At 42.0% G+C, this 24,764-nt stretch overlaps 3 protein-coding genes across 8 annotated transcripts in view; 2 read left to right on the forward strand and 1 right to left on the reverse strand.

The window, feature by feature from the left end:
- nup58 (nucleoporin 58) overlaps positions 1–3,603 on the reverse strand; it is a 17,826-nt gene extending 14,223 nt beyond the window's left edge. For 2 of the 5 annotated variants that reach the window (XM_053611147.1, XM_053611148.1), the window contains exons 1-4: positions 3,201–3,601; positions 2,321–2,484; positions 2,172–2,204; positions 1,565–1,858 (exon numbers count right to left, since the gene is read on the reverse strand). In XM_053611147.1, coding sequence (XP_053467122.1) covers positions 1,565–1,858; positions 2,172–2,204; positions 2,321–2,484; positions 3,201–3,280 — 571 coding nt within the window. In that variant the 5' untranslated portion in view covers positions 3,281–3,601. Of the gene's footprint in view, positions 1–1,564; positions 1,859–2,171; positions 2,205–2,320; positions 2,485–3,200 lie in introns of all 5 variants that reach the window. The other 3 variants (XM_053611144.1, XM_053611146.1, XM_053611145.1) reach the window with 2 other exon arrangements.
- Positions 1–14,256, forward strand: part of mtmr6 (myotubularin related protein 6) — a 14,488-nt gene extending 232 nt beyond the window's left edge. Inside the window, exons 1-14 of one of the 2 annotated variants that reach the window (XM_053611142.1) lie at positions 3,913–4,237; positions 7,946–8,065; positions 9,076–9,238; positions 9,476–9,633; positions 9,959–10,087; positions 10,218–10,352; positions 10,805–10,937; positions 11,031–11,140; positions 11,301–11,426; positions 12,277–12,326; positions 12,416–12,616; positions 12,751–12,885; positions 13,455–13,581; positions 13,660–14,256. In XM_053611142.1, coding sequence (XP_053467117.1) covers positions 4,214–4,237; positions 7,946–8,065; positions 9,076–9,238; positions 9,476–9,633; positions 9,959–10,087; positions 10,218–10,352; positions 10,805–10,937; positions 11,031–11,140; positions 11,301–11,426; positions 12,277–12,326; positions 12,416–12,616; positions 12,751–12,885; positions 13,455–13,581; positions 13,660–13,980 — 1,932 coding nt within the window. In that variant the 5' untranslated portion in view covers positions 3,913–4,213 and the 3' untranslated portion in view covers positions 13,981–14,256. Of the gene's footprint in view, positions 1–3,912; positions 4,238–7,945; positions 8,066–9,075; positions 9,239–9,475; positions 9,634–9,958; positions 10,088–10,217; positions 10,353–10,804; positions 10,938–11,030; positions 11,141–11,300; positions 11,427–12,276; positions 12,327–12,415; positions 12,617–12,750; positions 12,886–13,454; positions 13,582–13,659 lie in introns of those variants that run through there. The other variant, XM_053611143.1, reaches the window with a different exon arrangement.
- A 5,083-nt stretch (positions 14,257–19,339) lies between these two features.
- On the forward strand, positions 19,340–23,450 carry amer2 (APC membrane recruitment protein 2). The gene is made up of 2 exons (XM_053612077.1): positions 19,340–21,977; positions 23,379–23,450. The coding sequence occupies exon 1, from the start codon at positions 20,120–20,122 to the stop codon at positions 21,962–21,964; it is 1,845 nt and encodes a 614-aa protein (XP_053468052.1). The 5' UTR covers positions 19,340–20,119; the 3' UTR covers positions 21,965–21,977; positions 23,379–23,450.
- Positions 23,451–24,764: the final 1,314 nt, after the last annotated feature.

Consider the following 24,764-nt stretch of genomic DNA (forward strand, 5'->3'; position numbering starts at 1 on the left):
ACGGGATCACAGTCGGTTTGTGGAGTAAATACATGTATAACAATTACAATCAAATTAACAACACATTCATTAACACCGACTCTCGATACAGGCAGTAGAAAGGAACAAGATGTAGAATATAAGGATTATTTTTGAAAGAAATTAAGGATTTCGGGTTAAAGAGAGTAAAAACATAGAACTGTATAATGATATGAAACACCACAGCCCACTTCCTTCATTTCTGTTCGTTCACTCGTACACACAGGGTTGCAGGTTTAACGTTAACCTAGATGAAGCCAGGTTCTCGTGACTCCATTCCCAGTATTATCAGGAGGCTCAAGTGTGAACAGAAGGTCTTGAGAAGATACTTTACCAGGACACAGCAGGACGTCTTCTGTATTTATCGGATGACGCACTGATCACTTCAGAGACAGCGGATTTGATCAAATTAGCCAAAGGTGCCAACATGATGAACAAGACAATCCTTGCAAAAAAAAATATTTTAAAAAATACCCCAGAGCTGACCTGATCTTTAACTGCAAAAATAATATAATAAAACATCTGTACACAGCAACGGCTCAAGCGTAGATGAGAACGCGGACCAAAAAAAGTCATAGACAAAGAAGAGGAAGTATAGAAAGGTGTGGAAGTGAGGACAAAATATTTTGTTAAGCAAACTGCATGCTGTACAATGAGTCACTACATGCAAATTAGGAGGAGACGCTGAGGTGCAATGTGGAGCAAGAACAAAACCAGGAAAAAAGTTATTTATTTAATGCTGTTTATGTCTGAATACAATTTCTCTACAAACAACAACCTGAGATGAAAAAAGTGAAAGTGGATCATGTCATCTTTAAACTTTTTCAAAGCACAGAATATTTTTATATATATATATATATATATATATATATATATATATATATATATATATATATATATATATATATATAAATATATAAATATATATATAATATATTTTAAAATCAGATACTTTAATATACTAAATCCTATAATCAGAGTTTTTAGTAATTGTTGTAGCCAAAAATGCTCAAATTTTACTATATATCAAATTGGCGAAATCGGTCGCAATAAATAGTTTCGCACGGTCTTTCGCAGTGATGCTTGTTGGTAAATGAGACCTTTTAGCTGTACTCATGTATGATGCACGCGAATCGATGAGGGCTTTGGCTGAATGTGCGTTGTGATGATGTCACGTCACGCGTCTCGGCCCGAATCTGCGGAAAATCTTCGGTAATTTTGAAAAATTGGAAGTTTGCTTGATTTTGTGTTCATTTCCAAGATCGTGCAAAACTAAACAAACAGCTCTGACACTCGGATCAGTTCGCCATTTCCATCTTGAAATAAAAACAAAATACTACAACCCAAAACACTGGGCACGTTTGATTCACTTCCTGTGGGTGAGTCGATTCAGAGTCGAATTACCTTCAGTTCACTTGGAAGTCTGATTGCTTTGGAAGAGTTCTCACCTTGGTAAAGAGCCACATTGAGGAGGAGAACACACCAGGGTTGTGTTCAAACTAAAAGACTAAACGCGGCACGTGTTTGGTTACAAGCGCGTTCTCACCTGTCGAGCCTGAGCTGGAGAACAGCGAGGAGCCGAGGCTGAGCCCGGTGGCCGGCGCTGAGGAAGCGACTCCTCCTCCCAGGTTGAGGGAGAACCCTGTGGATGATCCGCTCTGAGGTGCTGACGAGGTGATGACGGAGCCCAGACTCAGACCGGTGGCTGCTGGGGCCGAGGTGGTGCCGGTGGTGCTCAGAGAAAATGGACTCGCCGAAGCCGCCGGTTTTCCGAAACCAAAGCCGAAGCCTGTGGAGGATGCTGCGGCGGCAGCGGGGGCGGTGGAGGCGGCGGGAGTTCCTGAGAAACAATTTCATTTTAAACAACACTCTTTAAGGAAGACTGATCATATATGCGCTTTATAAAATAACCTAATTTAAACGACTGATATACTCTTGTTTATTAAGATCGCATTCCCGTACAGCAGGAACTAAGTCACGAGCTAAATCACAGGGTGTGAAATACAGATAGTCAGCTTTGAGCTGCTGAATCAAATCACCATTTTGAATCAATATGACTTGGAGTTGACTCGCATCCGGTGACTCATTCAGAAATGAAATAATAGCTGCAGGAGCAGGAAGTCACTGTGATTTTCTTATAAATGACAGCTTACCCAAGGTGAGGCCGGTCGACGGTGCAGAAGCTCCTACAACAAACAAATAATAATCTGAGTTTCAAAAAATACTTTAATAAAATAGAAGTTATAGGTGATCATTAACCTGTGGGATCTGTTATGAGTGGTGGTGTGAACAGCGCTCGTACCTGAGGCAGGTGTGTTAAAAGAGAAGCCAGCTGTCGGTTTCTGGGCAAACAGTCCGCCGCCGAGCCCCAGAGACGAGGTGGTGGTAGTGGTAGCGGCGGCGGCGCTGGACGTCACCGCCCCCAGACCCCCGAAGCTGAAGCCACCGGGTGCTGAAGCGGGAGTGCTGGAGGAAGAGGAAATAATTCCACGTTAACGGATGTTATAACGGTCACGTGCCAGAGGGCACAGATCGTTTCAGTTTGTTCATTCGGGTGCATTATAGCTTTCTAACAAAGACAGACAACACACAAAAAGTGATTTTCCCATTTTTACAATTCAAAAGCCCCTTTAAAACAAAACACAAAAGAGAAGACGCGACAGAAAAAAACATCCGGAGATCACGTGCTTGAATCCCGACCGTGACAACGCCACAGCCATCCATGACCGGGAGTGCGAAAGTGCAAAACTGACTGCTCTGAGTGGGAGGGGCTTACTCTCTCTCTGCCTGTCAATCACAGACACACTAACCAACCGTGTCAGCTCATGTATGTGGAAGAGGGCAGACAGCACAGGACTGTCTTTCCTCTCCTCAGAGTGTGTAAATATAATATATTAACTATTAAAATGTATTATTAAAAAAAGATACGTTGTAGCATTATAAAATATGCATTACAATTACTTACATTATAATTATTATTTATATTAAAAGAAGCATTTAATATGCAAATAAGGGCATATTTAATGAGCTATCCGGTCATTTTCATATTAAAATACATGTTACAATTTTTCTTGAGGAACATTATGATATCTGCAAATTTAAAAAACAGTCCTTAAGGTGTGTTAGATGACCTTAAATTCGCAGTTACACAGTTCTAAATTAAAAGTTCTAGATCGTCATACCTGGCCACTGCTCCAAAAGAAAAGCCCCCTCCGGGGTTAGTGGAACCCAGGGTACTTGTTCCAAAATTAAACCCCGACATTTTTATTGTTATTATTACTATTATTTGTTTGTTTGTGTGCTTTTCAGACGTAAGGCGCGAGCTGGGTATAAAAGCAGCAAGAGCTAGCTAACAATGCTAGCCTTCCATCACTCCGTCCTCGTGCAGGCGCAAAAACCTAAAAAATAGACCTGTTAAAGCTTCAAGAAAAAGGGTGAAACTACAAACACCGACGATTAAACACTACTATAAAAGAAATGACCAGGTTGTGTAAATAACGCGTAATTATTTGTTTAAAAATAATAAAAGCTCCTCGAATTTGTTTCCGCGCGCACGGTTGCTTCTTCGCTGCTTTTCCTTTGGAATTCGAAGCCCCCTACTGTCCTGGAAGATATAACAAATCTATACATATATTTCCGGTTTCGTATTAAATTTGTGGTGTTGTTGTTTTTTAATATACATTTTTATTGTTAATACATACTCAAACCGTTATCAAATATCTCACTCTCAAATTTTATTTTCAATTCAAAACGTGTAAATTCCCCATCAATTCAGCAGATAATTGTTTTGTAGTGCCAGCCCCGCCCAAGTAGGAAGTACAAACCGGAAGCTAAAATACGATGTACCTTTTTCCGCTACCCGTATTTAATGGCAAACCCCGCCTCCTGCGCGATGACACGCTCACGCATTCACGGCTCTGATTGGACGATATGCGTTTATTGATCAACTCTTTATCCAATCAGAGAACCTACGTCGGAATACAGTTGGGGAATTAAAAAAACACCCAAACAGCGGTTGAGCAACATCAGAAACAGTGATTATTCATTGGGTGTTGCTTTTTAGAGAGGCAGCTGAAATTTCATTGCTTTTTTTCTTCCATGTACAATCTTATCTGTTTACAGCATCATTTCTGTCTGATTTTATCGCTTAATACGTGATTAAAAATAATAATAAAAACACCACCACAGTGGGCTGATGGAGCACATACGGACCCCGAAGGTAACGAGCTGAAAAATACACGTTAAATGAGTTAAATGAGAAAATGTCGCTAATCTGCTGTTTATTGAACTTAACAACAGTGTCGGTTTGGGATTAGATGAATTATGATATTAAATAAATTCATCGTCAGATCGTTTTAACTGAAATGATTTCCCTGGAAGAGATGATGCAGAAATGTCACTGCACACACTTCACAACATTCAACTCGGCGGCTAGCTGTAGCTAGCTAATATTATTATTTTTAGCTGTTTGCGTAATGTATTTAACTTCAACCTTAAGTCTTTTGAATGTCTTTTTTGTTCCAACAACCGACCTTTTTTAATCACTTTTCCGTTTTCTTTTTCTTACTGTAGTTTTCGGTCTGTTTTTATTATTATTATTATTATTATTATTATTATTATTATTTTATTTTTTTTACCGAGGCCGAAAATTCAGGCTGCGTCCCAATTCAATCTCTACTCCCTATATAAAGTTCACTATATAGACTAAAAAAACAGGGATTTTACACCCTACATAGTCCACTAGATTTTGGATTGGGTAGCAGCTCAGTTCTGGATGGATGGATGTGTGTTGATCTTAAATGTCAATACTCCCCCTTAATCGCCTAACATTTTATCACGATTTGTGATCAAATCGAGATGCTGAATATTAAATTAGCATACTCATTTGCATGATAACAAACATATAACAAGATATGTTTACGTTTTCCTGTCTGGTTGAACTTTATTCAAGTTTTTTGTGTTCTTTATTTCTGTCTGAATGCTGCCTTAAAATCAGGTTGTAAATACAGGTGCATCTCAAAAAATTTGAATATCGTGGAAAAGTTTGTTTTCTTTCCCGTAATTTAATTCAAAAAGTGGAACTTTCATATATTCTAGATTCATTATACATAAAGTGAAATATTTCCAGCCTTGTTTTGTTTTAATCTCGATGATTACAGCTCACGGAAATCAACAATCCAGTATCTCAAAATATTAGAATAAAGAATTTATAATACAGAAATTTCGACCTTCTGAACAGTATGTTAATTTATGCGCTGATACTCGGTCAGGGTTTTAACCCTTTTGCAGGAATTACTGCATCAGTGCGGCGTGGCATGGAGGTGATCAGCCTGTGGCACTGCTGAGGTGTTCTGGAAGCCCAAGTTGCTTTGATAGCGGCCTTCAGCTCGTCTGTATTGTTGGATCTGGTGTCTCTCGTAGATTCTCTATGGGGTTCAGGTCAGGCGAGTCGGCTGGACAGTCAAGCACAGTAATACCATGGTCACAAACCAGTTACTAGTAGTTTTGGCACTGTGGGCAGGTGCTGAGTCCTGCTGGAGAAGGAAATCAGCATCTCCATAAAGCTTGTCAGCAGATGGAAGCATGAAGTTCTCTAAAATCTCCTGGTACACGCTGCATCGACTCTTGACTTGAGAAAGCACAGTGGACCAACACCAGCAGATGACACGGCACCCCAAATCATCACTGACTGTGGAAACTTCACACTGGACTTCAAGCAGCTTGGATTCTGTTCCTCTCCACTCTTCCTCCAGACTCTGGAGCCTTGATTTCCAAATGAAATGCAACGTTTACTTTCATCTTCCCTGAGATCGTGGTTGTGTACTGAACCAGACTGAGAGATTAAAGCCTCAGGAAACCTTCGCAGGTGTTTAGAGTTAATTATCTGATTAGAGTCTTCTCAGGTCGATATTTCTGTATTATAAATTCTTTATTCTGATATTTTGAGATACTGGATGTTTGATTTCCGTGAGCTGTAATCCGTAATCAGCAAGATTAAAACAAAAAAAAGGCTAAAAATATTTCACTTTATTTGTAATGAATCTAGAATATATGAAAGTTCCACTTAGCCTTGAGAAAAGGCTAAAACTGCAAAACACAGATGATTAAATCCTACATGAAAGATGGAGCCAGTTTTCCAAATGCTGCTTGTTATTTTTTTTTGGGGAAAAAAAACCCTTCACAAATTTGTGGAGATGAACATAAAGGGATGGCGGCTTCAGTTACAGATTTTGCATCTTTTTTCCCTTTTTATAATATTTTTATTAGCGTGTAGGTTGTTTACTGACCATGCACCTGGTGTGTTGTAATATATTGCGAGAGGTTTTGGTTTAGAGAGATGGGTGTGTTTACATTTGTGCAACGTGGCTAAAATGTGTCACAAACTTTCTGCGTCTTTGCCGCAACCCTGCTTAAGTTAACTGAAATTAAAATGTGTTTTTGAGATTAGTTCTGAAGAACAGATTAATACTGTAGTGGAAACATGGTGTAAAGCAGGTATAAACTACAGAGTAAACAAAGTGCAAAAAGAATGTTATAAAATCTCCTTTATCTCTTAATCAGCTGCTGTATTTACAGACAGCTGAGACTCATTTGAGACTGGTGTGTTGCTGAGCTGCAGGTCAGTCACTGGGAAACGCAGCTAGGAATAAATCGTAGTTTTAATCACACCTGTCATGTCTTTCATCTATAAATACACAAATGTCATAAGCACCGTGCGACCTGGAGTTGCGTTACAGTACGGCAGGGTGTGGTGCAGCATTTTCTTTTCTTTAAATGAGAGCCAGGTGCAGAAAAACCTGTGCCGTAGGCCACCTGCCGTGTGTAACGAATAAAAAAAAGTCAGGATAGTTATAACATTCTTGGTAATAGAAGACAAAAAAAAACATGTCCTTGTTACTTTGCTAGACATTTCACTTTCACTTCATGACTGCATGCACACCTGAACACAGCCAGGGGTGCCAATATTTTAATGCATCCTTGCTCATTTAAATTTCAACGCAAGCTTTAATTTAATGGCAGCCCATACACCTAAATGCAGCCAAGAGGTGTCAATATTTTAATCTTTAATATTTAATTTAAAAAGAAATACACACAGATAGAGGAGCAAACTCTCACTTAAAGTTAGCCATGCACCTAAACGCAGGTGGGGGGGGGGGTTAATGGGGGGGGATAAAGTAAACACAGAGAAGCATACTTTCACCCTAATACAACTGGGGTGCCAACACTTTATCCTTTAGGCAGCCCCCCAAAAAAAACATAATAAAGGAATAAACAAACAGGAGCAAACTATCATCACTCAAATACAGCCAAGGGCACCCAAACACAGGGAGTGCCAATACTTTTAACCAAGAAACGATATACAGAGGAGCAAAGTTTCATGGCATGAACATGGCCGAGGGTGCCAATATTTTAAATGCTGGCTGAGCACCCAAACACAAGGGGTGCCAATACTTTTAACCACGAAAGAAAAATACAGAGGAGTGAAGTTTCATGGCATAAACGCAGCCGGGGGTGGGTGCCAATACTTTCACCTAAATGCCGAGGGGGCACCAGGACATTAACCCTGAAAGAAACGCACACCCCAGGGTGCCAATACTTATCTACAATACAGGGACATTTGAGTGGAGGCTTCACTGGATGCAGTCGAGTGTTCTTCACTGTGCACAAGGGCACTGGGTAGGACACTAGATAGGACACTAGGTAGGACACTAGGTAGGGCACCATTATGTCAGTGAACAGGGAGCCATCTTGGACAAAAATACAAAATGGTGGATTTTACTTGGAGGAAACAAAATGGAAGTTTAAACTAGTGGCGGTGGAAGTAAAGTGGAGGATCATGGGTAACGAACCGGACCGAGCTGTGTAGTGGAAAAGCAGTTATACTGATAACGTGTGTGTGTGTGTCCGTCCGTCCGTCCGTCCTCAGGTGGAGCAGGTGAAGCTTCTGGATCGCTTCAGTAACAAGTTGACGACAGGAACACTGTACCTGACCGCCTCGCACCTCTTCTTCGTGGAGAATAACACGGCCAGCGCGCAGGAGATCTGGGTAACAGATTTATTTATTTATTTATTTTTGTCAAAAATTTTGGCACCCCTTGAAGGGAAAAAAATCCTCCTTTATACACCATTTAATATTTTTAGATAAAATCAGAATTTTTAATTTGTGAAACTTTCACATCAATAGCACTGACCCCGCCTTTTTAATGCGATAATTAGCTGTGCGATTGTATAGGTCTATCTAATAATTATACTACAGTATTGTCATTGTGGGATCTGCTAATAAATATTGGCGCCCAAAATTCACAACACAGGCTGGGCTGCTGAGCTCTGGGTTTAGTCAGGTGCCATTATTTTTGCACCTATCACTCATGCGGTGCATCTAAACCGAGTATATTTTTCTTTCGGTGGTTCCTTTTGTGTCGTCTGCACATTTTTATATTCAAGGTCAAACGGGTCACTGCGTGCAACTAAACGTGCATTTTTAATGGAGCTCCAGAGCCTGATTTTCAAAACAGTGATATTAATTAATTATATTTGTGAATTTAAATGAAATTATTCACGAAAGATGCAGAGGGGCTTCCTGGAACATGTGTCTGATTGTGCGTCCTTTGGATGTTATGCAAATTTACCTCATTAATATGTACGTATTTAAAGAGAAGGAAGATGTTGTTGAGAATTAGCTCCTCAGTCAGTTAATCCATTAATTGATCACATGATCAGGCAATGTACAGCCCTCTTCAGGTCACCCCACAGATCTCTGATTGGATTTAGGTCTGGACTTGGGCGGGAACGTTCTAAAACCTTGAGCTTGTTTTAGTGAAGCCGTTCCTTTGTTGATCTGGAGGTTTGCTTCAGGTTGTTGTCATGCTGAAAGCCGAAATTCCTCTTCATGGGATGCAATATAAATCATAAACATCATCATAAATACATACATAAAAAACAAACAGACCTTTCATGGTTTTAAACTGAACGCACAGCTTTCTGTTATCGGCTTGTGGAAGACTTTGACAGCATGCTCCCGATGTGACTCGGATGCCTTTTGCGTTCTTCTTGCAGATTCTTCACCACCACATTGCGTCTGTAGAGAAACTCTCTCTGACCGCCAGCGGCTGCCCGCTCCTCATCCAGTGCCGCAATTTCCGGGTCGTTCACTTTGTGATCCCACGTGAGAGAGACTGCCACGACATCTACAGCTCGCTGCTCCGCCTGCTCCGGCCAGGTCAGGAACTTTCCTGCGAAAGACAAAGGAGTTGCACATATGTGAAGTTTTAGTCAAGACGAATGAGGGGCTCTGTGTGCGAGAGTGTGTGCGTGCGAGAGTATCTGTGTGAGAGTGCATGTACGATAATGTGCATGTGTGAGTGTGTGCGAGAGTATGCGTGTGTGACTTCTGGTGACTTCTGTTTGCCTTTGTAACAATGTAAATATGTGTGCGTGTGTGTGTGCATGCGTGTAGTGTCGTACGACGAGCTCTACGCGTTCTCCTACAACCCAAAGCAGAACGAGCAGCAGAGGGAGGAGGGCTGGCAGCTGATTGACTTGGGGGCGGAGTTTGAGCGTATGGGTGTACCATGTGACCAGTGGCAGCTGACGGACGTTAATAGAGACTACAAGGTGAAATGAGAGGTTTATTATTATTTTGATGGTTTATTCAGAATAACGAGTGTGCATTTATCCCTCAGTCACCAATTCATACGATTTTAAAATCACTCTAACTGTAAAAGATATGAAAGGTGTAAAGGCCACACATTCAGACATCTTTCTTTCTGTCTGTTTCTTTTCTTTCTGTTTCCATTTTCTTTTTTCTTCTTTCTTTCTGCCTGTGTGTTTTTCCTGTCTTCCTTCCTTTTTCCTGTCTGTTATTCTTTCGTTCTATAATGCTTCACTGTAAGCTGCATGGTGTGTGTGTGTGTGTGTGTGTGTGTGTGTGTGTGCACAGGTGTGTGAGACGTACCCCAGAGACCTTTATGTTCCCATCACGGCCAGTAAACCCATCATCGTGGGAAGCTCCAAGTTCAGGAGTAAAGGCCGCTTCCCCGTCCTTACATACTTTTACCAGGAAAAGAAGGTAAGAACAAAAGGTCTCTGTGTGTGTGTGTGTGTGTGTGTGTGTGAGAGAGAGAGAGAGAGATGTGTTTGTGTACTACCTGTTGGTAAACTTGTTGGACTGGTGGTACGTGTGTGTGTGTGTGTGTCAGGCCGCAGTGTGTCGATGCAGTCAGCCTCTCTCAGGCTTCAGCGCTCGCTGTCTGGAGGATGAACACATGCTGCAGTCCATCAGCAAAGCCAACCACAACAACCGCTTCGTCTACGTCATGGACACCAGGCCTAAGGTACACACACACACACACACACACACAGACACACACAGGCAACAAAAACCACTTCCTCTACAGCGTACAGCCTGAGAAGAATTCTTATTGTAATAAAGTTTCATTATATATTCATTTAAATATATTTTCTTTCTTTCTTTCCTTATTATCTAACAGTTCTCTCACGGTTTCAAAACTTTAAATTACTGATTATTAATACCATCTACATCGGGGTTTTTGTTTCTTTCTAGATTTTCTTAAATGACTATTTAATGGTAAACACTCTTAAACATAAAGGAGCTAGAAAGAGTTTCGGAATGAGATCGGGAACGTTCTTCAGTGTTCTTCATGATTCGGGCTCTGCAAAATAAGGAAGTTTCACACCAGGTCATCTCACTGTTAAAAAAAACAAAACACAAACCCAAACCAGAACAACAGTAAGTCTTTAAAGCTGTACTCTGAATGTGTTTCAGTTAAATGCGCTGGCCAATCGGGCGGCGGGGAAAGGCTACGAGAACGAGGACAACTACTCCAACATCCGCTTCCAGTTCGTGGGCATCGAGAACATCCACGTGATGAGAGCCAGCCTACAGAAACTTCTGGAAGGTCTCGAGAAAGAAAAGAGAGATTTTTTTTCAAATTGAAAAAAGATTGCATTGTCTTATATCAGCTATCTTGATCTCTCTCTCTCACTCTCAGTGGTGGGTACTCGTGGTCTCTCCGTGACCGAGTTCCTGGTAGGACTTGAAAACAGTGGATGGTTGCGTCACATCAAAGCGATTGTTGATGCTGCCATCTTCCTCACAAAGGTCAGATAACACACTCCAGGATTAAGAATAATATTTACATACATTTAAATATTAATGAATAATACATCAACCATATTTACATTCAGTGGATATTTATTATTATTATTATTTCATTAACTCTTCAAACCCACCCCCAGAATTGTTGATTTGTATGTTGCAGGCGGTGACAGTAGAGGGCGCCAGTGTGCTGGTTCACTGCTCAGACGGATGGGATCGCACGGCTCAGGTCTGCTCACTGGGCGCGCTCCTCATGGACCCGTACTACCGCACCATCAAAGGCTTCATGGTACGAGCTCAACTCTACTCTATAGAAATGTTCAGGACGCGGAGAATCCCAGCGTTCCGATCGACAGATTAAAGGTGCGGTCAGTGATTTCTAAGTCAGGAACAAGTAGAAGTGTGTGTAGTCATTTGTAAGTTTCTCCTCAAATTTAATAGAAATTTAATGAAATATCTCCTCAGAGGAGAAAATCTGGTCTCTGAGGTGACCTAGGAGAAACAATACATCATATGGATGAATAACGTCCAACCAATCAGGACAAGGCATCACATGTTAGGGGGTGTGGCTTTGGAGGGAATGTTTTCATTTGTATGACTGACTGTACCTTTAATTATGCTAAACACCGGTTCACTGAATGTATTTATTAGAATTTTTAAAATTATTATGTAGTTGTGTAATTCGTTGTTTGTTTTGTTATTTATTTTTTGTTATAATGGAAATAAAATTACACCATCAATACGATGTGGACCATCAACATCCCACCATGCTCTAAAACACTCGTTATCATTTTAACATCAAGCTCAACATCCTGCACTAATCATTCAGGAAGTCTAACCTCGGCATGACATGTTTTGGGGCGTGGCTTCAGAGGGAACACTTATGGGCGGGGCTGGATTTGTTGGAGGTTTATGTTTCAATTCATTCTAACCTTCCTCCAAAATCACTGATGTATACCTATTAAAACACTTATGTGCAATGGTATAAGTGATAGGTTTAATTTTTTTTACTATTTATAATTTATTTATGACCAAATAAATAAATAAATAAATAAACAGCTAGCTGAGATTCCGTGTTCTGATCTTCAGCCTGGTTTTTCTTCTCAGCAGCAAATTTTCCTCTTCTCTTGTTCTCCAAGGTGCTGATCGAGAAAGACTGGATCTCCTTCGGACACAAGTTTGCAGACAGGTGTGTGGGTGTATAAGCACGTGAGTGTGTGAGATCTTCCGTACGGTCTTCCTCTTTGTCTCACCGATGTCTTTTCGTGACCTCCTCAGGTGCGACCAGCTGGACGGCGACCCGAAGGAGGTATCTCCAATCTTCACGCAGTTCCTGGAGAGCGTGTGGCAGCTGACCGAGCAGTTCCCGCAGGCCTTCCAGTTCAGCGAGTGGTTCCTCATCCAGATCCACGAGCACGTGCACTCGTGTCAGTTCGGAAACTTCCTGGGGAACAACCAGCGGCAGAGAGAGGAGCTTCAGTGAGTGTGTGGAAAGACACGAATAACCAACGAATACTCGCATATTTAACGCTGTTTTTTTTTAAAAAGTTGCTGAGGGTGCTTTTTAGGCGATTATATACCTACCATGTGTGTGTGTGTGTGTGTGTTTGCAGGTTAAAAGAGAGGACGTACTCCTTGTGGGCTCACCTGTTAAGCGAGCAGCAGAATTTCCTCAACCCCGTGTACAGCCCGAGTTTCGCAGAATCATACCCGGTTCTGGAACCTTCCACACAACCCTGGAACTTTAAGTACGCTCCTTATGTCATCATTTCATTTCATAAAAATGTAAATTACGCTTCTGGAGTCACTTAACATCTCAGTGAAAAAAAAAAAGGCTGTACAGAGGATCTCGCGTCTTCCGCATGAGCAAAATCGCATATGTTTTGCGTCAATGAATATGCAAATCGGGGCGTTTCTACATGAAAGTATCAAATAGAGGGCGGAGTTGATGCAAATAGATTAATTTAGTATCAAATACAGGGCAGAGTCGATGCAGATAGATTAATGTAGTGTCAAATAGAGGGCAGAGTCGATGCAAATATATTAATTTAGTATCAAATAGAGGGCGGAGTCAATGCAAATAGATTAATTTTGAATCAAATAGAGGGCAGAGTCGAGGCAAATAGATTAATTTAGTATCAAATAGAGGGCGGAGTCGATGCAAATAGATTAATTTAGCGCTGTAGTGTGATTTTATCGCAGCCTGAAAGAGATTGTGTGTAAATGAACGCAACTGAAGGGCAGTTATTAAAATTGCAGAACGTAGGTATAAATTTTAAAGTTATAAATTAACACACAAAGTGTTTTTATGCCTCAGGTTTTGGAGAAACATGTACCACCAGTTTGACCGCGCCATGCACCCGCGCCAGTCGATCCTCAAACACACTCTCACGCTCAAAGAAAGCAACAAGGAACTGGAGAACACTGTGCGAGGCCTGCAAGAGGTGAGTAGATATCTCCTGACCTTGCTTACAACTCTGTGATATACGTCTTGCCAGCTTTTTTCTGCTTTCTCTCTGCAGAAGCTGCAGAAGTTCGGATTGAGCACGTCTCCTCTGAACCATCAGAACGAGCGCAGTGTTCCTCCTCGACCGCGGTCCCTTATCCTCGGGGCTCCGGTCAGCCGAAAGGAGGCGCAGCAGAACGAAGACGAGGAGGAGGTTTACGGAGAAGAGGCGCTGGAGGAAGAGGACGACGTCCCACGGAGCAGTAGCGGAGAACGGACTGTAGAGGGCAGCAGCGCCTCAGAGAACGGCTACACGGAGCTCCAAGGCTCGTTCGGCTCCAAGAGCGAGCCGGCCGTCGTCAGTCTGGAGTTCGGCGTGGCCCGAATGACCTGCTGAGGGACACAGGAGGACTGAGATGTGTATATTGGTCAGGATCAGTGATGAGAGATAGATGAAGAACATATGTGCGAGTGTGTGTCTGAATATTTGGCATCAGCGAGGTCCGCCAAGTATTAAAAAAATAAATAAATAAATAGAAGGATGTGTTCTCTAATGTAAATCCAGTATAGATGAGCTGTGTGTCATAGTCCAGAATGAGAGGCGAGGAGGTTTTTTTAAAGAATGTCAATAGAACTAAAAGAAGAAAATTAAAATGTTTAAACAAAGAGAGAATGGAAATCATCAACTAAAATCTTTCTTTTATTTGCTTTCTCACAGAGTAATCATGTTTGCTAAGTCTGAATCATGATGAGAATTTCACCACACAAATTTAAGTGGGCGAGGTTGGGAGTCTCCTCTTCAGGAGGTGAAATGCTGATCAGTTGGGTGAAGGTCTGGTGATTGACTTGTCCAGTCTAAAACCTTCCACTTTTCCCCCTGATGAAGTCCTGTGTTGAGGTGGAAGTGTGTTTTGGATCATTGTTTTGCTGCATGATGAAGTTCCTCCTGATTCATTTGAACGCATTTATCTGTAAACTGGTGGCAGAATGTTCCTGTGAACTTCTGAATTCATTCTGCTGCTACCATCATGAGTTCCATCATCAATAAAGATTAGTGAGAATGTTCCAGAAGCAGCCATGCAAGCCCAAGCCATGACACTACCTCCACCATGTTTCACAGATGAGTTTGTATGTTTTGGATCATGAGCAGATCCTTTCTTTCTCCACACTTTGGGACTTTTCCATCGCGTTGGTAGAGGTTCATCTTGGTTCCAGAACTTTTGAGGCTCATCTCTGTATTTCTTTGTGAATTCCTATCTGGATTTCTGATTCTTACTGCTGATGAGTGGTCTGCATCTTGTAGTATGGCCTCTTTAGATCTGCTCTTCTTGTGATCCCTGCCCTGTGGAGGTTGTTGGTGATGTCACTGACTGATGTTTTTGGGTTTTTCTTCACAGCTCTCACAATGTTTGTCATCACTTGTCGTTTTCCTTGACCGACCCATTCCATGTCTGGTTGTTAGTACACCAGTTGTTTCTTTCTTTTGCAGCTTGTCCTTCATTTTCTCAGCTTCAAAATAGCTTGCTTTTCTCCCATAGCCAGCTCCTCTGGTCTTCATGTTGGTTTATCCCTCTTAACACCAAATGCAGTCTTCACAGTTGAAACCTAGTGCTCAAACCAAGAGTAGACATTCAGATCTATTAATTGTTTAAACAATCACTCTAACAGGACACACCTGGGTAACAAGAAACACCCGTCAGTCATGTGTTCCAATATTTTTGATCACTTGAAAAATTGAGCGGGTTCAAACAAAAGGTGCCGTGTTCTAAATTGTTACGCGTCTAGATGTAAATATCAGGAAGTGAACGATGAAATTCTGATCTATCGCCTCATATTCATCTTTTGATCTCAAACCCAAACGTCTTCAGTGTCTACCAAAAACAATCCCCTTTTTAAGCTAAGGGGTGTGTGCAAAGGGGGCGGAACCAGAGAAAGAACATAGAAATAAACATAGCGCTGGTAATAAATAAATCAAAACAAATATTACATTATTTTGTGATATTAATAATGACATTTTTAACAATAGTACTTTTATGTACTGTATCCAGCATTTTTGTGATTTTCAGTCCAGATATCTGGAATAAACTACCCTCTGTGTGATACTGCTTAAACGCCCCCTAACCATCCGATGGAGAAAAGCTGAAGATTGATGTCCATAAACCCCACACAATGCCTTCGACATGAAACCGTGAGCCTCGGCAGTCATGCATCATTAGTGAAGTTCACAGAGGTCAATGTTCAGGGTCATATTTATCGGTGATCATCTACATTTGCAATAAATCACAGACCCAACAGTATTGACCACAAACGAGTCTCATCCATCACCATCAACCCCGACATGGTTAAAAGTCTTTAAGGAGAGCATAGACTCCGAACCCAGATGGGGAATTTACTCCGAAAAGTCCTGGGAGTGATTATCGCTCCTGAACCCTGGAGACTTTTGTCTCAGACTCTGATAGGATTATAGAGAAGATTAAAACATTGTGCAGAATTTTAAAGGAGAACTCCAGGGTTTTTCAAACTAATCTCTGTAAAACGAGTATGTAGTGTGTGTGGGTGTGTTTACAATATTTTTCCCTGCTGAGAAATTTAGCAGAGAACCTGTTAATTCAAACTCACTCACCATGGAAACATCTACGGGAAGTTGTTCCACTCGGTCAATAAATAAAACGCTTAAGTATGAAATACATATTCAAATCTCTGTGAGAGAAAGAGTCTTCAAACTGTCCATATGGACATTTCTACAGTTATGCAGCTTCTCTGGAACGTGTACAGAAGGAGTCTCCAGTGTCAGTGAATAACGCTGAGTGTTTCAAGGCACTTCACGGGGATTTTAAACGTCCAGAGAGGACGTTTTTATAGACATTTTTAGCTCATTGAGCCAACAAGGATGAATTCCATAAATAAAAAGCTTAGAAATAAATAAAAAGTGACTGTGTGAATGTTTATGTAGGAATTAGGACCTGATTTGCATAAGGAACAATTGCGTGTCCGTGTGTAATCTTGTTAAAAAGACATAAATCTACTGATTACAGGACTGCAGGCGTATTGGACTGTAATCTATAAACGCCACCTCCTGAAACTCACAGTAGATTAGATTCGTTTAAGGATAAAGACGTCGCACAGTAAAGCACTCCCCCAGAGATGATGGTGTTCAAATGTAAAAGATGCTCATTCAATCCCACAATGCACTGCGTTATAATTACAAATCAGATTTGGTGTTTCAGAGCTTTTTGTGGCTGTCCGTTGTGTTCTGCTCACCAATCTGGTGGAATAACTAGGAGCAAAAAATAGTTTTTGGATATATATTCTTAGTTTAGTTTAATAGTTTGATTAATTAAATTTTTTTTTGATGACTCATCCTGCACTCGTCTTGTTTTCGTCCAATGCTCTCTAGAGTGTATAAGTCCCGCCCCCGGGGAATGTGTTGCACTTACAGAAGCAGCTCGTGAGCAATAAACATGGTTCGCTGATGTGTTTTTGGATGTTTGTGTTCTTGCACAGTATTTCTTTTTCTAACAGAAATAAACGATTTGAGATGATACATTTAAGTGGGTGGGGTTTGTGTGAGTTGGCAAGCGACTTGATGCTGTTGAATGCCGGAATGTTGCTACCTCAGACCGATGGCTAATTCCGGCTTTATACGCCGTCCCCATGAGTAAGAGTCATTAATGTTGTTTTATATACCGCTCAGACGCTTCGGACGTTTTTCTCCAGCGATCCTGACGCTCGAACTCATCTAATTCGTGCCGGCAAGAACTCCAGAAACACACACCATCTCATCGTCTAGGTTTTATCATTTGCTTCTGGTGGTTTTCGGTGTTTACATGTTGTACACCTACTCTCTCAGTATAGAATTCTGGTTCTTTGCAGTGAGTCAGATCATTTGATTCAGATCAACAACAGGAGTCGACTCTTTCAGCTGCCAAACAACTCGTTGACATTTTCTCAAAGGATGTTTTCGCAAATAAAGAGTGACGTTAGGGGACGTATGTCACATGTCACGTGTCACATTTCGAGCTGCGGTATATCTGAACACCCGTGTGCTCTCGACGTTCAGCTAAACGTTCAGTCAAGTCAAACAGCCGACTCGTCCACTGAATGACTCCATTCTTGTGCACTCTTGCGCACTCTTGCGATTTATCTCACCGTTTCATCACACTGTATATATAATGAATCAGCACATTTTTAATTTAAAACAGCAACAGGTTGCGTTATGATTCCAAAAAAAATAATATTAAGATAGTAGGAGCTTTAATTCAGCAGTTACACACATAAGCAGTGTGTATTAGACAGAAAAGAGGCTAACCGAGGGTAACTGTTACATGCATACTATTTATTGCCTGTTTATTCTCTCCCTTCTACACACCCTTCTTTGTGTCTGCTGGTCAGTAGGCTTTATGTCGAACATCGATGTCGTTTGAAAGCCGAGAGCGCGACATGACGAGTCACTGAATAATCTTTAGAATTTAGACTGTACAAACAGAGCAGTGCTATTAACTCGCACGCAAATGGTACCTCCTGCTCTATTATTCTGATTTTCCATTCAGCCTTTATGGAGCACTTTATGGAGCCCTCTGACAGAGACAGCGATGTTCTGCTGCCGAGATGGAGTGGGCCTCAAATACGTCGTTTGTTACTTCATCCTGTAGCGTTTGTTCCCAGTGTATACACAGATGTTTTCAGCAAAGTTATTCAAAACAGTCTTTCTGAGTAATTCCGTATCCCATTCCACTGATTTAATTGAGGAGCTACAGCTTAGTCAGCTTAGTATATGATGTCATCATAAAATAAGTGGACCAATCAGGTCTGATATGCAAATTATTAGAATTAATGTTACAGATAGCTAGAGTTACAGATCAACACATCGTGGTTGTTAACGTTGCGGTGATGGTAACGTTATGGTTGCCCAGGTTTGCCTGACGTAAATAAACGTAAGAAAAATATTATAAAGCAAGACTTTGATACTGAATTCCTGCTCATCAGGATGGATATGGAGTTAAAAATTTTGTTTTTTAAAACATTTGTTGATTCCTGAATCTATGGGAGGGTATTAAAAAACACAAACCAGTGGTTCTGGTTACCTCCGGTTCCTGCACCCAGATAACCCCCCAAAACAGACTTAGTGACAATTATTAGAAATGGGTTAAGGACACATTGATAAGGGCACAGGACACTCCTTCCACGCTGACAGAAACGTCATTTGCACAGCGCCACCCACTGATCTGGAGACCAAAATGCTTTCAAACGTACGAACCTGGATGATTTGGACAGTAAAGAGGAGGTGTTCAGGGCGAGAAACCTCTCTGTTCAGGGCTTCTTAACTGCAGCCATTGTTTCAGTGAGATGGAAGATGGGAGTCCATCTTTAAAAGCCGGGAGATGGAGGAGGACGTGAAAAGACAACAAGGGGTTAAAGAGCTGAAGGGTTCAGCCAAGGTACTCAGTAGGACAAAGACGAAACACACACAAAAGAAGATATAAAGCTAGCAGACTGCAATTTCATTGGTTGTTGGAAAGTAACTTATTATTAAAAATCAACCAGGAGTTCACAGGAATGTCCATTTCAGTGACTCCTTTAATCTGTAATGGAGAAGCTTAATCATGAACGGTTACAGAAATGGACACCGAACTCCAAAACCTTTCAGCTCTAACACGATTTTAATTCTCCACCAGAGTTGAGTGTAACTGAAGTCACCCTGTGCCCATATGCTGAAGGCAGATGGCCTGAGCTTTAAGCGATGAGATGAGCACATGGAAGACAACTGAGCAGTCCAGGCGAGGTCCGGATCGTCAACAAGAACAGCATCTTGATCTCATTTAAATTTCATTAGGCAATACTGAGAGCCATTTCAAGTGTGTGTGTGTGTGTGTGTGTGTGTGTGTGTGTGTTGGGAAAAAAACAACAAAAGACTTTTCTAAATAAGCTCTGCTACTTCCCTATAAATTCTCCACTTATTTGTTTTATTCAAATTCCATGCCACTGGAGCAGCTCCGAGTTACACTCCGCTGAAGCTTTTGGATTTTCTCTAGTACTGATTGCCAGATATGGGTTAAAACGAATGAAAGAAAAGCTCTTTGTTTTCTTTTTTTGTTTGCATGGATCTCATGTTTCCTCTACATTTGGTGACAAACACGGTGCATGTCGACCTCATTGTTGGACGGGAGGATATACTGTACATGGATATATATATACAGTACATATAAAGGGAAATGAATAATGAGGAGAAGGATCTGCGATGCTGACAGGGTGAAGAAAAGGGGGAGGTGGGAACGGTGGAGGCGGAGGGAAAAGAGCCACGACTTGCCTCTAATGCTGACGAAAGCGGCTTAGCCCTCCCAGTTACCATAGAGACCGTCATGAGCAGCTGCCAGAGAAAGAGAGAGCGAGAGAAAAGAACACCAACAGGCGAAAGCAGGAGGCAGAACCACACAGAGAAAGAGAGAGAGCGATAGAGAGAGAGAGAGAGAGAGAGAGTCGAAGTGACAGAGTAAAGGACAATAAAAGGAGTTAGAGAGAATAGTGAAACAGCCGTAATGGAAATACCGATCACTTGCAGTGAACTGCCTCCGTGTGACCCCCAGCCATCCGGAAAGATCAACAAAGCTGCCTTCAAACTGTTCGGCAAGCGCAGGTCCGGCAGCGGTATGCCGAGCATCTTCTCCATCAGGAACAAAGGGGATGCAACTGACAAGGAGCTCGTTAGAAGCAAAACCCACGACGGTTTAACGACGACTGATGAGCTGTCCGAGTTGGAGGGCCACGGGAAAGAAGAGTCAGCCAGCAGTGACCGTCTGAACAGTGCCGCCGCTGCTCCTGTGTGTACTGCCATCACCAAGTCTTTCAGCTTCTTCTCCTTGCTGCGGCGCAATAGCTCTCGTATTAGTGACAGGGCAGCTACGCTGGGGCAAAGAGGACGTGGGCTGAAGGGGTTGTTCAACAGCATACGCTGGCGCCGTAAACCTCCATCGCGTGACGATTCGATCGAAATCCAGGACATCGTCAAAGAAACGAAAGGAGTCGATCTGATCTTGTCCTGCAGTTCCAAAAATGTGGACGTAGAAAGCATGACACTTATGCTGGAGCCCCCGATACAAATATTACAAGACAATGCTGTGACCTGGAAGAAACCCGCTTTGCAGGACAGTAATGAGGAACGTGCGAAGAGCTCATCTGCTCCAGTGCAACCGGTTGCTGAGAAGTCTCCAGCTCCGTCTCTGCTCACTGTTCAAACACAGGAACCTGTCAGAGACAAACATGGCAGCCCGGCCCGTCTTGCTTCCGTGACACCTCCACAGGATCACAGCTTGGCTGACCCCCCTTCTGAAGATCGCCTGAGCTCCATGTTCACGGACGTCACTTCGCTCAAGAGCTTCGATTCATTAACCGGTTGCGGAGACATCATCGCAGAACCAGAAGAGGACTCCGGGAACGGAGGCAGCGTCACCAGCAGTGGAACGGGAAGCAGCAACGGGGGGCTCCAAGTAAGCGCTGAGAGATGTTCTCCGGCCAAACCTCCACTTCCTTCACAAGTGACTGGTCTAATAGCATTGTCCGCTTACACGCCATCGCGTCATCGAGTCTGTCCACCGACTAAAACTCCGCAAGGCAGCGGGATAGTGGCCTACATGGGTGGCGGAGAGGAAATGGCCAGTCCGGAAGGTGTAAATGATGCGGATATGCAAGGACTTTGGCACATGCTCCCTCAGAAAGGGGAGGATTCCCCAGATCTACCTCACCTCTCAACTCGGCAGGATAAACGACCTCCTCAGGTAAAAAGTCTGGGGCTTAGTAAGATTCCTGTGAGTGGAAGCAGCAGAGTAGGCAAACAACAACAGCAGCAGCTGACTCGCCCTTCTCCTCCACCCATTGATAAAGATCTCCAGGACGTCCCACCCAGTGACGAAGGCTACTGGGACTCTCCGACACCCGGACCAGAAGATGAGGACAGTGTCTTCCTGCAGCGTGAAGGCCTACCGAGGGATAGCTGCTCAGGAGATGCACTCTATGACCTCTACGACCTCGACAGTCCTGGCACTGTCGGCTCAGATGACGATGACACAATTTCACCTACACCTTCGACGGGCGACCTAAACATGACTCCGCCTTCTCAGAAACCGTTGTGTTCTTCCTTCCGTTCCATAAAGGGCAGCACAAGTCTTCCACGAGAGTCCAAGATTCCCATCAGCGTCAGGCAAAAGCCGCCTTCTCACTCTTCCAGCCAAGGGGCGTTGTCCTCTCCGGTCAGCCCGACCTCGAACAACCCTTCCGACCCTTCCTCGAAGACTAACACGCCAGCTCGCACTCGTATTCCCGTCTCCAAAGTCCCGGTCCGATCCTCAGGCAACAAAAACGCGAAGGTAGCACAAAACAGGAAGTAGAACTAATCATAATGTAAGTTTTAAAAACCAAAATGACTGTATTTTGATACAACTAACAGATCACACGGTCCACCGAGGACGTCACACCTTCAATTGTTTCTGCACTGACGTATTGTAACGTGCCACATATTACACATTATATAATTAGTGTGTATGTAGAAAGGATACGTAAAACACCGATCATGCTATTTCACTACCTAAAAAAAGCGATGAATTTAAGAATGTTTTGTAATTAAAATCTTTCATCTCTACCCGTCCTTCTGGAGATTCTTCTTTTCTTCTTTTTCCTGAAATGAGAGCGAAGGGTCTTTGGCACTACTTCACGAAAAGATGAAAAACTTCACGGAAACACAGCTGCAAAACCGTCTCTCTGGGAATTACAAGAAAATATCCGCTTCGGACACCCGGAAATCAAACTCTCAAACAGTCTGGATCAGGGAACGCAATCTTTATTTGAGAAATTTTTTTAAAAACACTTACTAAAAACACGTCTTTTTTTATACACTGAGCTCTTCCTGACGTCTTTCGTACTCTTTTTCTATAAGAAAAGCTTCACTGTGGACGCTAATTATTCTGGGATTTTTAAAACACTTGCAAAAAATGTAGGACGTTTTAAAACAACAAAGCAAAAACATCAACAAACAAACAAACAAACAAACAAACAAAAGGGTCCCGAGTACTACGCCGGAGATCTGAATGTAGCACGTCATCAGGAAAATGTCCATACGCTCTACATGCTCATGAAGGAGAGAGAAGAGAGAAGGACAAGCCTGAGGGGTCAAAGGTCGACCGTCTTGCCGTCCTCAGGGACACTGAAGACTCTCATCCTTCTGGATTTTTTCTTTCTTTCAAACAAATATTAGCACAATAACATTCTCTTCAATACTGAATGTTTTTCTACTGATATTTTTAGCATCACTACTGAGCCACATTTGTTTTAGTCATAACAAACTTTCCTGCTGGTTTTTTGTCGTTGTTGTTGTTCCTTCTTTTTCTTATTCTGTCTCACTAATTTATGAATAAAAAAACATGCTGTGAGTACGATGACTCGTAGTGGCTCCAGACTGTGAATGTTCAACCATCCATTTCACACGCACACGCACACACCCATCTGGGCGGAGTTACAGTTACCACCCTGAAGTTGATTATTTGTGTTTTATTTGATTATTTGTGTTACGCCACAGCAATTTGTCGACGATTTTGTCATTTTTTTCCTTTAGTAAAGAACAAAGCCTTTTTGTTGTTACTTTTTATCCATTTCTAGTTATGTATAATGTTGTAGAATGCCCGCAAAACGAGTCGGTTCCTGTTCTCGCTTACGTTATAGCAGCTATAAACAGTCGTTCCCTCACCATCCTGTCTTTATTCTCTTTCTTTAATGAGAGAAAATAATATGCTGCTTGTCTTGTTACAGGGAAACCGCTGAAGAAGCGTAAACTCCTCTGTCCTGAAGACGTCGGAATCAGAATCCAGAACTGAAATGTGATGCGGTTTCGTACATTGTTTACTGAAATTCTTCAAACGATCAAAGTGAAGATGGATTTTTCAACATATTTTTTAGTTTTAACTTGAATTCAGTTTTCAGTGGTGTTGAACACAGCACTAATAAAGAGAGAGAGAGCGAGAGAGAGAGAGTGTGTGTGTATGTGTGTGCGTGCTGAATGTAAATGAGATAGGGGGTTTTAAATGTAGGGCGGCGCTTGTTGCATGTGTGGCTGCACGTGCTTGTGTGTTTGTGTGCGTTTGTGTGTTTGTGTGTGTGTGTGTGTGTGTGTGTGTGTGTGTGATGATTTGGTACAGCCCTTACTGTAATGGTGCAGTCATTTCATGCTTTCTCTCTCTCAGCTTTAAAGGGCTTATGTAATACCACAACATTCAACCATGAAAACCTGCCAGACCGGTCTCTCTCTCTCTCTCTCTCTCTCTCTCTCTCTGTGTGTGTGTGTGTGTGTCTGTAGCTACCTTGCTTTGTTAGTTCAGTGTTGTGTAAAGCTGTGTTTGATTTTTAATTGGGTTGCCAGGCATTACCCAGATTAATTGTGTCATTCATTAACCGCCGTTTGTGTGTGTGTGTGAGTGTGTGTGTGTGTGTGTGTGGGGGGGGGTACGTGTGTGACTAATGTGAAGTGCCCTAGTTTTCTGTGAACAGAGACTGGAACAGACAGAGCCAAAAAAAACCCAAACGTATTCTACACAATCTCTGGCACATAAACTGATCTGAATAAATCATTGTAATGGTGAATTTTTCTTAAAGTAAGGTGGCGTTTATTTTATATAACATGTATGGAAGGAGTCTCCAGTGTCAGCGCTGTGTAAAAGTCAGAGGTAAAGCTGTAACTTTAAGTTTTCTGACACCTTCAGGACAGAGGAGTTTACGCTGCTTTGTGGTGTCTCAGAAACACGGCGAAAGAGAGAAAATGTGGTGTTCTTTTATGGATTAAAAAATTTAAGTGTTGGAAATTTGCGGTGGTATTAAAGAAATAAAAAACTTCAGGACATGCTGTTTTAAAATGAAGAAGAACCAGATATTATTATTAAAACCATCGCAACCTGCTCAGTATAAACGTTATTATTATTATTATTATTATTATTATTATTATTATTATTATTTAATCTGTGGATGAATAAAATAATTTAAAAATAATGAAGTGTATCCATACATGTGTGTGTGTGTGTGTGTGTGTGTGTGTGTGTGTGTGTGTGTGTGCCTGTGCCTCAGGACCCATATGGACAATAAAGTGGCACGATAATTCCTGACAGCTGAGACGAGCTGACACAGAAGCGAGTGAGAAGCTGTTGC

The sequence above is a fragment of the Ictalurus furcatus genome, chromosome 23, assembly GCF_023375685.1.
Source record: "Ictalurus furcatus strain D&B chromosome 23, Billie_1.0, whole genome shotgun sequence".
Classification (NCBI taxonomy): domain Eukaryota; kingdom Metazoa; phylum Chordata; class Actinopteri; order Siluriformes; family Ictaluridae; genus Ictalurus; species Ictalurus furcatus.